Here is a 15,839-nt window from a genome sequence, read left to right as displayed (position 1 = left end):
CTATGACGTTTTACGTTCTTTTTATAATTGGAGTTTTTATGCCTTACTATACTATGACGTTTTTTATGACTTACTATACTATGATTTTTTTTTTACTTACTATACTATAACGTTTAATGCCTTAATATACTATGATGTTTTTATGTTTTATTATACTATAATTTTTTTTGGACTTACTATACTATGACGTTTTATGCCTTGCTATAATTTGATGTTTTTATGCCTTACTATACTATGACGTTTTATGCCTTAATATACTATGATGTTTTTATGTTTTATTATACTATAATTTTTTTGGCCTTACTATACTATGACATTTTATGCCTTACTATACTATGACGTTTTTTATGACTTACTATACTATGATTTTTTTTTTACTTTCTATACTATAACGTTTAATGCCTTAATATACTATGATATTTTTATGTTTTATTATACTATAATTTTTTTGGCCTTACTATACTATGACATTTTATGCCTTACTATACTATGACGTTTTTTATGACTTACTATACTATGATTTTTTTTTTACTTTCTATACTATAACGTTTAATGCCTTAATATACTATGATATTTTTATGTTTTATTATACTATAATTTTTTTGGCCTTACTATACTATGACATTTTATGCCTTACTATACTATGACGTTTTTTATGACTTACTATACTATGATTTTTTTTTTACTTTCTATACTATAACGTTTAATGCCTTAATATACTATGATATTTTTATGTTTTATTATACTATAATTTTTTTGGCCTTACTATACTATGACATTTTATGCCTTACTATACTATGACGTTTTTTATGACTTACTATACTATGATTTTTTTTTTACTTTCTATACTATAACGTTTAATGCCTTAATATACTATGATATTTTTATGTTTTATTATACTATAATTTTTTTGGCCTTACTATACTATGACATTTTTATGACTTTTTATGCCTTACTATACTATGACGTTTTTATGTCCTTATTATACTATGACGTTTAATGCCTTACTGTATTATTACGTTTTTATGTCTCATTATACTATGATTTTTTTTGACTTACTATACTATGACGTTTTATGCCTTAATATACTATGACGTTCTTATGACTTACTATACTATGACGTTTAATGCCTTGCAACATTATGACGTTTTTATGTCTCATTATACTGATTTTTTTTGACTTACTATACTGACATTTTATGCTTTGCTATAATTTGATCTTTTTATGCCTCACTATAATGTGACATTTTTATTTCTTACTATACTATGACATTTTATTCCCTACTATACTATCATATTTTTATGCTTAATTATACTACAATTAACTTATGGAGTGGTGCAGTGGTTAGAACTGTCGCCTCACAGTCAGAAGTTTCTTGGTTTGAATCCCAGGCATGGGGCCCTTATGTCTGAAGTTTGCATAATTTCCGTGGTCCTGCGTGGGTTCTCTCTGGGCAGTCTTCCTTACTATACTATGACGTGTTTATTCCTTAATATAATTTGATGTTTTTATGTCTTACTGTCTTACTGTACTATGATGTTTTTCACTTACCATGACTTCTTATGCTTTACTATACTATGAAGATTTCATGCCTCATGACGTTTTATGCCTTAGTATACAATGACGTTTTTATGACTTTAATGCTGTAGTCATAAAATGCACAATTGTTTTGTCTACCTGCCCCACTATTTAATGAAAAATAAGACGAAATCTCCTCAGGACTTGAGGATGCAGGCAGGAAAAATGTCACTGTACCATTGTGTGAAACCTGCACCTCCATGGCACTGCCACTACACACAGATGCACCACTTACTCATGTGTGGCTGTTAAGGTCGTCCTTCCAGTTGTAGCTGGTGGTGAAATTTGCAGCTGATGACAAATTCAAAGGGGGCTGTCAGTGGGCGGAGACGTGCAGCTGTGTGCAGTGATTTTGTCTCTTTGGAGTTTTATTCTCAACTAGAATGGTGAAAGGTGTTAACTTTGAACTACAAGCCAGAAGGAATTGTACTGTATGTGATGTAATTCAGCGACCATGGTGAGCAGAATACTAAACATTGTGTTGGTTTCTCAGAGTCTGTGGGCCTCCGTGGTCGCCTCCTGAGGAAAATCGAGGCCTTGAAGGCAGAGCAGAGCGGCTCAGAGGCCCCCGACGAGTTTCTGTGTCCAATCACCAGAGAGCTGATGAAGGATCCAGTCATTGCTGCAGGTCAGACGAAAAAAATTATGACATGTCCAATGTCTCAAACTGAGTCAGAGCTGGTGCCTGTGATTCTTTCTGCAGAGATCTTTTTTTTCTACATAAATTATTGTTTCAGTCTATTTGAGATGTCAAAATCTGTCTACCCCACAGATGGATATTCCTATGAGCGAGAATCCATTGAGAGCTGGATCAGAGGCAAGAACAAAACCAGCCCCATGACAAATCTGCCCCTACAGACCACACTCCTCACCCCCAACAGGTCTCTGAAGATGGCAATAACACGATGGAAGACGAGCCAGTAGACAGCAGCTCATTTTAGCTTGTTTGTCAGAATCCACCAGAATCCAACAGGTACTTTATCATTAAACAGTACTGGCTCATCTGATAACCAGTCCTCTGATTACCATTTAAAGTAAATGGTAAGTAAGTAAGTAATTATTATAATACAGTTGACAAAATAATCTGAATCCGATGTTTCACATAAGATATCTGAAAAAAGAAATAACATTAATATCTTTCTTAAAAGTGCAAAGTTGAATTCATGACTACTGAAACAGTCTTGCTCTAAATGGTACACCAAGGTTTCACTGCTACACCCTACCTCATCCACTAAGACCAATAGCTTGCAGTAGCTAATGTTAGCTAATTTTAGCCAAATTTAGATATGACTGAGATAGATCGCTGACAATATGACTCTTGCCAGTTACACTACATTTAATTATGTCACAGACAATAATTTGAATGTTTTTATCACAAATGTAAAACAAGAAAATCACACACTGCATGTACCTCGCCTGAAATGAATGGAAATTCAATGTGACATTATGCTGTTTGCCACCTGTGGTCTCTCTTCAGCAGAACCTTTATAGTCCTGCTTTAAATACTGAAACACTGCATGGTCTATAGGCTTTTTGGCAGTGACAAAACAGCTGCTTAATGTTTACATAATAATTAAATGTCCTCTTAAGTTAAGCAGTCTTATGTTTTAGAATAAGTCAGCAGACTTGATTGTTTTTTCCTCAGAGGGTCTTTATTTCTCTCTCCCATGATGGCTATGGCAGTAATGTTCTATTACAGTATGTGATCACAGCTAATAAAGCTCACAATACTGAAAACATGGCAACAATTGCATTTAATGTACATATTAAAATAGAGGGGATGGCACTGTACCCCAAAACCATTTCTGTTTTTATAGATTTTTTTTTAACTCTGTAATATAAACTGCAATTGTAGCATGCACTTAAACTCAACATTATTGAGAATCATAAAATGTCTTAGTAGCTGTGCAAAAATAACTATATAAAATATATTGCTTTTACAATTAACCAAGCCATTGGCGCTGTAAATAAATTAAACTAGACAGCAACAACAAGCAGATACAGAAAGGATTTCAACTCAATGTTAATGGTGATTTATATAATGTACAAACATATTTAACAAATGCTTTTTTAGAACCTTTAACACCATTTGAACAACATTGTGCATAAAACTCAAAATACACAAGTCTAAACTTGTCCATACACTTAACATAGACCTTCACTGGAAAAAAAAGGAAAAGTACATATTTATATAATATACACAAGGATCTATAACATCCTTCTTAAAACACAGGAATGCCCGTCCTTCAGACTTTCTTAAACCTTCACTGAGGACTTTCTCTTCCTTACTTCTCTCTCAGCACCATGGACGTATTGAACACCGTTCAAACCTCATTTCCATTCTGTAATAACATTAAGCTGTAACTGAATATGTTGTTTTAAGCGGCCTAACTGTATATAAAGTGCTCACTGTCACTGTTTCGTTTTGATAAGGACTTACAGTACATGTCCGAATACTTCCTTCAGTGCAATGTCTCCAGCTTGGCTGAATGACGGCGGACATGTTGTCATGTAACAAGCTGACAGCCACAAGCGACAGGTTGAGAGGAGAGAAATCTGGAGCATTCAGTACACTGCCCGGCCTGTGTTCACAAAGGAAAACAAACAGCTTGCATACTGTACTACTTCCAAGGTTTAAAAGTTAAAACTGTATTCTGTCTGGGGCCGGTTAAAAAAAAAAATTAAAATAACTCCTCCTCACTTAAGATTTTTGCTAGTGTGTGTGCGTTGTGGACTGTATGAGTTAAAGCATACATCTCTACACATTCGACTCTATAAATGATCGCTTTGGTTTCATTGAAGCTACGTGAATGGCAGGATTATCTCGGGCTAAGCCAGGCTGCTTGGGCTTACTGTCGATGAAAGTGTGCGGCATAGCCAGTGCTGGCTTGGACTCTTTGTAACAGTTGGCGGCTTGGCAGAATTTCTCTGTGAATTCCTTGGCGTGCATGCCATTTTGTAAGCTACTCATTGCCATAGCACCCTGAGGTGCTGGAGGTTTGTGCTGCTCCTGGTAAGTGCTCACTGTTTTGGTGTAAGGCAGCTCACAGTCGACAGGCTGCAGGCCCATTGCTGACATGTTGTGACATACCATCAGACCGTCAGAGGAGTGGTTCAGCCAGCTGCGGCTGGCGGACTGTAGGCTCTGGTGACTCTGCAAGCCGTGGTGCTGCTGCTGCTGCTGTTGTTGGAGCTGCTGCTGAAAGCGAGCCGTCTTGTCAGTTATGCCCATGAAGGGTCTGGGTTTGTACTCTGTAACAGAGGGGGCCTGTTGGCTGTGCTTTGTCTTGGTGCGGACATCAGGTCCCAGCTTGCCGCTGTCTGATAAACTGCTGCTGGATGCAAGGCTGCTGGTGGAGCTGGACACATGCATGCTGCTGCTGCTTCCCCCTCCCTGCGAGACAACTGCACCACACATCCCTTCCTTTACTGTGTCAGCGTGGTTCCCCTGGAGTCCAGGACCAGAGCAGGCCAGCCCATCCAGAGAAGATGCAGAGTGAGCAGACAGCCTGTCTTGCCCCACACCCTTGGAGCTGCTGCAGGATGTATAGGGGGCTTGGGCTGAATGAAGGCTCTCATTTTCACAACTGTGACCCATAGAGGTGGAGGCAGCTGCCAGCGACATGCGGTTCCCGTACACAGGCTCATCAGCCGGGGGAGGCAGAGGACTGATGTCGATGCCTGGTCCTGGCTTCAGCATGCTAGACATGTGTCGGCTCGGTAAGGGACTGGAAGGACCATACTGAGATTTGGGCCCTCCCGAGCGGCCCCCCACAGCCCCTCCCCCAGCCTGCATGGAGCTCATATGCTGGTTGGTCTTGACTATCTGGGCCTGCTTGGTGGGCTGCAGAACCAGGCCCTGCTGAGCCAGCGCCTCCCGGTGCTCTCGAGGGTACCGGTGAGGGGGGGGCCTGCTGGGGCCTGGGGGTGAGCTGGGGGTCAGACTCTGATTCTGATGTCCCATACTGTTGCTGGCAGGCTCAGAGGGTAAAACTCTGTTGTAGGGATAACTGTTTTGTGACCAGCAGGCTTCAGCTGTCCAGTCGTACTGCGAAGCCGTCGCCGCCTCCTCTTCCTCCTCTTCCTCTTCCAGGATGTCTCTTTGGCCTTCCACGCTCCTGGCAAGGCTGTGCTCTGACGGTTCCTCCTGTCCTTCATCTTGCTCCTGGTCAGACTCATGGCCTCCTGAAGCCTGGCTGGAAGCAGCTGCAGCTCCAGCGAGGCCTCCTTTGGGCTGCGTGCGCTGCATCTGTTTACACTCCTCCTCCACTCGAGCCAGCAGACGACGGATTTCTCGGTTATTGGGGCACAGCTTGGCTGCTTCGTGCAGGTCAGCCAGTGCTGCTGTAAACTGCCTGTGGATGGGAGAGAGAATGGAGAAAGACATTGTTACCGGATCCAGAACACATTTTTCACCATCAACAATAACAACTACAGGAGCTGGCCTGGAGCTGTGCTGAATAGTTTACCTGCTGCTTCTTTTAGCTCTTGCACGAGCGTAGTAGGCCTCATAGGATTTGGGTTTCAGCTCCAGTGCTTTTGTTGCAAACTCCTCAGCCATCCCAAAATCCTACAAAATGAGGAGAATAAATAAATTACAGTTAACCGGTTGATATTTTGATATTTCTATTATAACTGAAGGATTTAAAGATAATACATTAAAACATATATAGTGAAACTGTTCAGACCCCTTCAGTTTTTCACATTTTATGTTGCAGCCTTTTGCTAAAATAATTTAAAAAAAAATCTTCCCTCATCAATTTACACTATACCCAATAATGACAAAGAGAAAACAATTTTAGAAATTTCTGCTAATTAATCAAGAAGGAGAAACTGAAATATCACATTGACATCAAGTATTCAGACCCTTTGCTATGACACATGAACGCTGCTTGGAGTTTACAATAAAGCAGATAAAGGACTCTCAGACTATGAGAAACAAGATTCTCTGGTCTGATGAAACCAAGACTGAACTGTTCCACCTCAATTCTAAGCATCATGTCTGGACCAGGCATTGTTCATCACCTGCCTAATACCATCCCACTGGTGAAGCATAGTGGTGGCAGTCTCATGCTGTGGGGGTGATTTTCAGCAGCAGGGACAGGGAGACTGGTCAGGGTTGAATGAAAGCTGAATGGAGCAAAGTATAGAGATATCCTTAATGAACACCTGGTCCAGAGCGCTCAGTACCTCAGACTGGGCTGGAGGTTCACCTTCCAACAGTAGAGTGACTCTAAGCACACAGCCAAGACAATGCAGGAGTGGCTTAGAGACAACTCTGTGAATGTCCTGGCGTGGCCCAGCCAGAGCCCTGACTTGAACCCAATCGAAAATCTCTGGAGAGACCTGTAAATGTGGCTGTCCACTGATGGTCCCCATCCAACCTGACAGAGCTTGAGAGGATGATAAGAGATGAGAATAATGGCAGAACTTCCCCAAATCCAGAAGTGCAAATCTTGTTGTGTTATACCCAAGAAGACTTGAAGCTGTAATCGCTTTAAAGGGTCTGAACACTTATGTCAATGTTACACTTCAGTTTCTACTTTTGAATACATTTGCAAAAAAAAAAAATTCTGTTTTCACTTCGTCATTATTGGATATTGAATGTAGACTGAGGAGGGAAGATTTTTTTTTTTTTTGTATAAAAAAAATGTGAAAAAATTGAAGGGATCTGAACTCTTCCTGACTGTACTGAATTCTAAAATGGTCATCTCAGCGGCTCTAAGCTCCTGAGATGACCATCATCCCCGTCAGTCAAACTCTGTCGGAGTGAGGAGGCACGCTGGCACATACAGAACTGTTTCACAATTAGATTTGAGGAGTCCACTGCCCAGTACATCTGCAGTTTTCTGACCACTTCCTTCCTGTTACCATCTGAACACTAACAAGCTTCCCTTGCCCACACATGCTCAAATCATCTTGCATTTTTGAGTTCACAGATTTATTTTCTCTATAACAATTGGGGATTTTTCTTTGTTCTTCACCAAATATCTAAAAATACAATGCTGGTTGAGGGAAAAAAGGTGAATGTCTCCTGGGATGCTTACGTTGGTTTTTCTGCGACAGCGGGAGAGATTGAGGTACAGGGAGACCCTCAGGTCTTTAAATGCCTTCAGGTCATCGCCAAAGCCTTCTCTAGGAAACTTCCTCAGGGCGTACTGGTACCTCTGGGCTGCCTCTTTCATCTTCCCTTTCTGAAGGACACATGGAGGGCAAAGCATGCAGCGAGTGAGAGGATGAAACCAGGAGGAAAATATTGGGGGAGAGAAGCAGGGCAGGGTAGTCACCAGATACTCCCAACAATAGCTGAGCCCTCCCCTCTCATCAATCACACGCACACACGTTACACATGACTGGTTTATCCTTTCTGCCACAAACCTCAATCTATTAAACGTCAGCCATCGATAATGGCTCCTTTGCTAAGCAGTGCGGAACGTACACATCCATTAATTTTCTACATTTAACCAGGCTAGAAAAATTGGTAATCGCTTCAGTTGTCATGGTGAACTAAACTGTTCTGTAAAGCTTTTTTCACTTCCCTACCATATATAAAAAAAATACATTATCTGATACCTAAATTTGTCTTTTAGTATGGCAGAACAGCTCAGGAACATGAAACATTTCGTTAATATGCCAGCTGCACATCACCTTGTAAAGCAGGTTTCCCTCCTCCATCAGCTTCTGAAGAAGAATGATCAGGATATCAGGCTTGGAAGTAGCCATGGCCCAAGCTGCATTCCCTGTTGGTGTAGAGCAGAAGGAGAGAAGCCGAGAAAGACAGGTTAAATTGTTGTAATTGTTGCCAACAGATGGTCACTGTATTCTCTGGAAATTGGTACAAGGTAAAGTTACCTAAAGATTGTACCTGATCGATCGTAAGGTGACGTTCTGTAGCCTTAGTTTATTGAAAGCAGTTAAAAAAAAGAGTTAGGAGGAAGAGAGTGGAGAGAAAATAGGTCATGCAACAAGAGTAGTAATTTCTAGTGAAAGGAAAATTTGTTATTAAGTGTAGTGTGACAGTCTACAATTATGTGTCATTCAACTTAAAAAGGCCTCATATTTTCAGCAGTACATGCATGCAGACTGTTAACTGTACTGAACGAAAATTTAAGGGTCTTGTGTGTTACAAATTTTTTATTTTCCTGATACAGCAGAGTGCACCGCAGAAAAGCCACAGACCCAGATACCTCTATGAATGTCATTTAGGTGATAAGTCACATTCTTAAATTAGCCAAGCAGCCCATGAGGGAGAAGAGGAAGGACACACACATACACTGACATGCTGAGTAGGAGTGAACATACACACACTCTCGCTGAATGGTAAGTGAAAAGCAGGAATGGCACGAAGGTTTTTCCACAAAATTAGCCTGAGCTTATTCTTGGCACCATGAGACATTGAGCGAACAAAATACTGAGAGTCTCTCAGTGCTTTCTGAGATGGGAACAAAGTACAGTTGGTAATAAATGTATACCAAGTTGTATTCTTACCCAGCTTGGCCCCTTTCTTCAACAAAGTCACCACCACCGACGTGTTCCGACAGCCTATGGCCCGGTCCAGAGGCCTCATCCCACTGTAGTCCACATGCTCTATCACTGCTCCTCTTTCCACCAAGTACTGGACCTACACGAGAGCACACAGAGTTAAAAACACTCAAACACTGTGACCACTGTCAAGAGCGTGGCTAACGCAGAACAGTATGTGTTCAATAATGGCACCGGTATGCTCGCAGTTAAGGCTTAAAGAAGTGTGTTGTTGTGTGCCTGTGCGTGCTCCGGTGGTGTGTCGTTGGCATGTTTTCAACAAACCTAAACTAATTTCACTTACAATCTCTGCATCTCCATAAAAGGCAGCGAGGTCCAGCGGCGTTCGTCCATTTTTGTCCGTATGGTCAATGACCGCACCTTTCTCAACCAAAAACTCCACAACATTCTTTTGTCCTTTGAGACATGCCCAGCTCAGGGGTGTGAGTCCCTCCTTGTCCATCGAAGTTAAGGAGGCACCTACGAGGCAAACAACAGTCAAACACTTCTATAAAAAACACCAAAACACTCATTTAAAACTTTGCTAAATGAGACTAATGGTGATATTGTTGTAGCTCACCTTTAGCAAGCAGAAACTCCACGGTGCTCAGATGACCCTCACAGGCTGCCACCATGAGTAGGGTCCTGCCTTGCTTGTCACTGATGTTAATGTCAGCACCACGCTGCAACAGCAGCTCAGCGATCTAGCAGACAGATAAATACAATGTGAAGTGCACAGAGCTCACACAGAGATTTAGTTTGTTGTTTTAGCAGGGACCACAACCCTGTGTGCAGAAACAGCTGCAGCAGCGTTATCTCTAAAGGCTGGACATAAAGTACAATAAAATACCCCACGGGGAAGCAGAAGAATGCTGCTGTGGATGTTGAGGGATAGTTTCACTGGGACAAAAGAGCCACTCAGCGTCTCTCACCTGCCAGTGTCCCTGTCTAACGGCGCAGAATAGAGGAGACACCCCCCGCCGGTTGACCTGCTGCACCACTGCCCCCTGCTCCAACAGGAAGCTGCATACCTCCATCTTCCCCCGTCCTGCTGCCGCTGTCAAGGCGAGAGAGAGAGAGAGAGAGAGAGAGAGAGAGAGAGAGAGAGACACAAACAAGTTAAGGTAAGGATACAGTATCGCAGTATAGTGGTGAGATAAGAGTGGAATTTAAATCATCAGTCAGCTGGAGAGGACACTGGGGAGCAAGGAGATAACTGAACATGATAACATTTACAATCCAGAGACTTGAGCTGTTCGTCAGGGAGTATTTAGTAACCTATAAGTATGTGGAAAAGGAAAGGCTAAGATAAAAATAGTTTGTGGTCCCAGAATCCCTCCCAGTCTTCACAGAGAGGATGAGCAGAGAAATACAGATTAATGTTTGGTTCTAATTGAGTTTAAAAACAGACAATTATGTTATGCTCATTAAAGTCATTAAATTCCTGCTTCGAGCTGCTTGTACAGAGAGATGAGACTTCAGTCATTACATGTATCGACAGACAAACATTAGACAATAAAGTCAAACAATTCTGTTAAAAACCCATTGTTGTTCATATTTTGTATCTTTTTCAGACCAAGATTAAATGGAATTAACTGTGTCCAATTCAAAGAGGAAAAAAAAAAAAAAACTAATTTGTGCTTGTATTTGGGTCTGTAAAGAAAACAAAGACAGATTCTCGAGATGTTCGATGCTTACAGTTAATCAGCGGCTGCTGATGTACGGCAGCAGATGGGTCGGTCTTAAGTGAGCGCTGGGTGTCCAAACAGAGAGGGCTCCACCATAAGAATCAGAACAGACATGCTCTCACATTCACCTCCGAGAGATTTAAGGTGCCGCTGAGCCTCCATATCTGACTGACATCATCCATCTGGATGAACAGTCATCAGAGCCAAAGAACCCCACCCTCCATCTGCTCAAAATATGGATATCCTCAAACACAGCACAGTGGAGAACAATGACTGTGTGCAGCTAAACTTAGGCTCTCTTTGTGGGATGGTCCTGGGTTACAATCCACATACTATCAACAGCTGTACTGTTTGTTGATGTTCGAAAGTTTCTACATGACTCATTTTATTCTTAGGAGTTCTCTGAGCTTAGAGCCATTCACACATCCTCATGTCAAATCAACAGCATGTATTTATATCTCACCAACATGTTTCTTTATACCAGAGCACCTCAACATTTCAAGAGAAGGAGCTCCTTTTTTGACTTTGGTCATTTATTTTTCTAGTACGACTTGCTGCTTCAGTATTATCAATTAAGTCTTGTCTTATTTCATCTTATCTTATGTTGTGTAAGCTATTCATCAGTCTTGTCTCAGCTGTCCTCTGCCTGTCCCTGTAGCCCACCTACAAAGCTGCCTTGACAGTGTCTTGAGGAGGAGCCTCAAACAAACTGATTTACAACCTCTTTCAACAAAGAGGTTGAGATCTGGCATTTTAACCAAAGCTTTGCAGATAGAAAACCTGGAACCCTTTTTACCAACAATCGCCAAATCATGCCAACAATCATGTCTAACCATAGTTTCAGATTTTCCAATTTGTCCTTACTAATGTTAGAGTTGCTTAAGCTTCTAATATTTTTCATCTCCGGGGTGAAATTCCTAAACATCTCAATTGCGTATTATTAAATAGTTGACTAAATGTCCATTGTAAAAGGTTGCAGGCAGTTTATAAAAGGCATCACACAGACATAGATTGTGATTTGTAAAATGGCCAGCTTGCTTTGTCTGGAGATGTAGCAGATGTTAAATTATATAAGAAAAGCATTTTCTATTTGCTTTGCCTTCACGTCTGTTAAACAAAATTTAAATTCAGACAAATCTATTTACATTTCTTGCAGCTCATAAGGGGAAAGTCTGTGACTAAAAGTTTACAAGCATAATAGTAGTTTTGATGAAGAATCTTTTCTTCAAAACGCTGATAAATAAAGCCCAAAGTGAAGTAGCTTTTCATCCAAAAATGACAGTGTTGGATTCATGCAAAGTAAAAATTCAGGTGTTTGTCACTTGATGTGAGATAAAGTGCATCTTTTCCCCAAATAGCCACCTCGGTTAGCTCATGCTGTGCTCTTATTATACAGTATGAACACTTCAAACTCTTAGTACATATTAAGGGAAATAACAGCAGAGAGGAAAAAAAGTATTTTGTACATTACCTGCACATATTATACTGTACAACTGCATTTAAGTCAAGCTAACTATTAGACAAGGTGAGTTATTTGTTTCTTACAGGGGCAATTCAGACATTTTAAAAAGACACTAAGAAAGAACAATAAGAGCAGTGGGCAGCCATTCTGCAGAACCTGGAGACCACTCCCAGCGCCTGAAGTCAAACTCGACAAACAAACATTCAAACTCAAGACAGAAAAGCCCTGATAACCAATTAAGAGCAAATCATGGGTAAACACTCAATTGCAAAGTGATTATAAATCCTGACTCAAATAAAAGAGGTGCTATCATTTAAATTGATTATTGCCATGACAACAAGTGCCAGCAGTAATATACACACTGGCTACAACATTTGTCATAAGATATTTCTTTATTTTTCTGATGCCTAACAGAATAGTCAGTACTCATCTCTATATGCCATAAGGTAGAAACAAAATAATTGAACATGATTTATGAAAGACTACACCTCCGCACAAGAAATTGTTGGTTAGAATTGCCTTGAGCCAATCCTGCTGCTGCGTATTCACAACAATAAGAATGATTCTGTGCAGTTAAATAACCTTTCTTTGCATAACAGGGCAGCACTTTGTATTCTAAGAGTGGACTTTAAAAGATGAAGCTTACACAGATGTACAATCCAATCTGCCTCTATTTAAGCACAGGAGACAGTGGGACTATTTGCATAGATAATTTTACATGAAGATGGAATATTCTATTGAAATTTAAATGTGAAATAAATTCTCACAGAGACAGGTTCTTATCTGAGAATTTTTTTTTTTTTTTTGGAGACAACGATGAATGGCCAGTTTTTAAGGGGATATTTCAGGAACTTTATGGGTGTTGGTATTCTCTGCAGCAGAGCTCCAGCTACCACCAGGTTGGATTATTAAATCTGTACGCTGAATGGCAGAAAAGGGATTTGTGATGAAACTGAGTTTTAATATATCGCTCAGTGCTAATCATTTCTGTTGTTTGCATCCAGTCAACATGAGCTGAGGCATTTCTGCTACCTTGCAGTGAACTCATGCAAGGTAGCAGAAATGACAACAATGCTGCACATCTACCTGCAATCCAACACTACATATTTATTTTGTCTGCAGAAAATGCCCCTTTTTTCAAGCATGACCCAGGGGACAAAATCTACATTGTGGTCCTGAGTGTATATACCAACCTGTCTATTGCCATTTCATTACTTTAGAGTCATGTCAAGTGACGCTGGCCATGATTTAGTATCCACAGCGTAAATAGAGCAGAGAGGTAAACACTAGACTGCAGCCACAGGTGGCTCCAATGTTTGTGAGAGTATGATTACTATTATTCAAAGCAATAGTCATGTCCAAATTGCCCTGGCCTTGAAGCTGGGCTTACATATCAGGTTCAGTAATACGAACCAAAGCTTTAGACAAATGCATTATGTTTTCAAATCCGAGAAGGCAGGTGTTTTGATTGCACCAGAACAGATTGTATCAGTGGAAACAGAGCAGCAGTTCCATAGTGAAACATTTCAGAGGGACGACTCTTTGTCTCTGGACTGTAATAAGGTCTGAAGTCCTGCAGTCATTTAGCAGAGCACAAGCACCAGCGAACCACACTGTGGACAGCCTCTCCACTAATAGGCTGACCTACATTCCTGTAGCACCGATCTTTTACTGCTAAATCCTGCTGGCTTACACCAGAGGCAGACACAAACAGACTATTATTAAAATTCTTCTTTTTGTCTATTCTGGTATTATTGTGCACAAAAAAAACATCAAACCCTGTTGTTGTCAAATGTGAAGGGGTGCAATTTGAACATTTATAGCTCCAAATCACTAAACTCTCAGAATAAAAGCTCATATTGTGGACGAGATAGACCATTTTAATTGTGTCCATGATTTTAAAAAACATTCTACCCTAAAATCATGTTAAAATACTGTCGCTCTAACACTGCATGTGTGTCTTATGAATCAGAAATATTGTTAGTGCTTTAACTGGTAATCAGAAAGCTTAGCACATGTGTGCATTAATGTTTTTGACACTTTCTAGGTGTAAATTAAAATGATGATGTACAATGTACAGTATATTTATCAGCACATCACCTCTGCAATGACTAAAAGAAAAAAAATCTAGATACCAGGACCCTTCCAGGGTGTGTGATGATACTACAGTCTACTGTGTAATTTCTGTCAAACAGAATATTGCTCTCTACTACTTTGTTCTGCTGACCGTCACTTCCTGCTTTTAGGCTTCATATAGTTTCCTGCTGCTCCAGATGGGTTTTTGCACCATAACCTCAATCAGTCTCAAATGGCTTTTGGCCATTGACAAGAGCCACTGACTACAACATCTGTCAGACTGTCTCTCACTTTCTGTCATCACTTTGATTTAATCAGGCAAAACTTCTCAGCAAAAGTCCTCAGAAACCATTTCAGAATAAAAATGGTTCAACTAATATCAACAGATACTTCTATACATTAAAAGTGAGAGTCAATGATTACAGGCATATAACAAATATGTAATTCTACAGCAATACCCCTGCTAGACCTACATATGACTTGCAATGCAGACAACAGATGGTGGAGTTACTTCAAAATGTCCAAACTGTTGGCAGTATCTTAACATAGAGCACCGCGGGGATACTGTAGCTGAAATCCAGCAGCATACTGGAAAATGATTGTTCAGAGGAAATGCTATGTTGACCAAACTCCAAGTAGAAACCCAGATGACCACAATAAGTAATGCTTTTAACAGAAAGTACAGCACAGGACAACCTGGAACAGCCAGCATTACTGATAGCATTACTGTGGAGAAGAGAGATACAAGTCCTTCCACTGCAGCATGCAATTACAGCGGTGTGGTCCAGAATGCTAAAACAGCAGGCGATAATATGAGAGAGCCATGTAATGCAAAAAGATGGATGAAAACATACCTGTCTCTCCCCACAGAGTGTCGTGGCTATCAATTTGCACAGCATGCTCATTATTCAAAGCCAGCAAGCTGCTCACAACCTGCCAAAAAAGAAACTCAGATTAATGACATAGTTTTTCAGCACAAGATATCAAATATGGCTTCAAAAGGTTATGGAACATGCTAAAACAAAACTAAAAAAAAAAATCAGACACAAAAATCGGATACTGCTGCCTGAGTAAATTATTACTAATTAATCACAGCAGACTAGAGAACTGCTGGTCCCTGAACCACTGTATGAGGTTACATGAGTTGAGTACAATCTGATTAATACTTGAACTTTAATGGGGTCTCCTTCTACATGTGGGTTGACAGCTTAGCTTGGCCCAGTTCTGTTATTCTAAGTCGGGCCTCAAGATCCCATTCCAGCTAACGAGGAAGCCAAAATAAACCTTGAGCCTACATCGCACCTGGGTAGCTGAAGGGATGCACTGTGATTGATCCTTGAATCCTGCTTTCAGACATACAAGGCCGAAAAACACTTCAAACTTTAATTCATCATTACTGAGACTAAGATGTGGTCAGGTTTTTATCAAGATTTCACACTGCTCTTTGAAAAATCTGAAATTATTTGTCAAAGGTTGATGCTACTGTGCCATAAATTCAATGTGTATTTCATTTT

At 40.5% G+C, this 15,839-nt stretch overlaps 2 protein-coding genes across 2 annotated transcripts in view; one reads left to right on the top strand and one right to left on the bottom strand.

Annotated features, from left to right (window-relative positions):
- LOC111218224 (WD repeat, SAM and U-box domain-containing protein 1-like) overlaps positions 1 to 3,231 on the top strand; it is a 24,084-nt gene extending 20,853 nt beyond the window's left edge. The window contains exons 10-11 of the mRNA XM_022740415.1: positions 2,072 to 2,206; positions 2,351 to 3,231. Coding sequence (XP_022596136.1) covers positions 2,072 to 2,206; positions 2,351 to 2,502 — 287 coding nt within the window. The 3' untranslated portion in view covers positions 2,503 to 3,231. The remainder of the gene's footprint in view (positions 1 to 2,071; positions 2,207 to 2,350) is intronic.
- An 86-nt stretch (positions 3,232 to 3,317) lies between these two features.
- Positions 3,318 to 15,839, bottom strand: part of tanc1 (tetratricopeptide repeat, ankyrin repeat and coiled-coil containing 1) — an 85,107-nt gene continuing 72,585 nt past the window's right edge. Inside the window, exons 17-25 of the mRNA XM_022741371.1 lie at positions 15,180 to 15,258; positions 10,032 to 10,165; positions 9,680 to 9,803; positions 9,404 to 9,579; positions 9,067 to 9,199; positions 8,227 to 8,318; positions 7,626 to 7,772; positions 6,048 to 6,148; positions 3,318 to 5,933 (exon numbers count right to left, since the gene is read on the bottom strand). Coding sequence (XP_022597092.1) covers positions 4,337 to 5,933; positions 6,048 to 6,148; positions 7,626 to 7,772; positions 8,227 to 8,318; positions 9,067 to 9,199; positions 9,404 to 9,579; positions 9,680 to 9,803; positions 10,032 to 10,165; positions 15,180 to 15,258 — 2,583 coding nt within the window. The 3' untranslated portion in view covers positions 3,318 to 4,336. The remainder of the gene's footprint in view (positions 5,934 to 6,047; positions 6,149 to 7,625; positions 7,773 to 8,226; positions 8,319 to 9,066; positions 9,200 to 9,403; positions 9,580 to 9,679; positions 9,804 to 10,031; positions 10,166 to 15,179; positions 15,259 to 15,839) is intronic.

Source organism: Seriola dumerili, unplaced genomic scaffold (genome assembly GCF_002260705.1).
Source record: "Seriola dumerili isolate Sdu_G_001 unplaced genomic scaffold, Sdu_1.0 BDQW01000052.1, whole genome shotgun sequence".
In the NCBI taxonomy this organism is placed as follows: Eukaryota; Metazoa; Chordata; class Actinopteri; order Carangiformes; family Carangidae; genus Seriola; species Seriola dumerili.
Note: the sequence above shows the minus strand (reverse complement) of the source record. Positions and strands in the feature narration are given on the sequence as shown.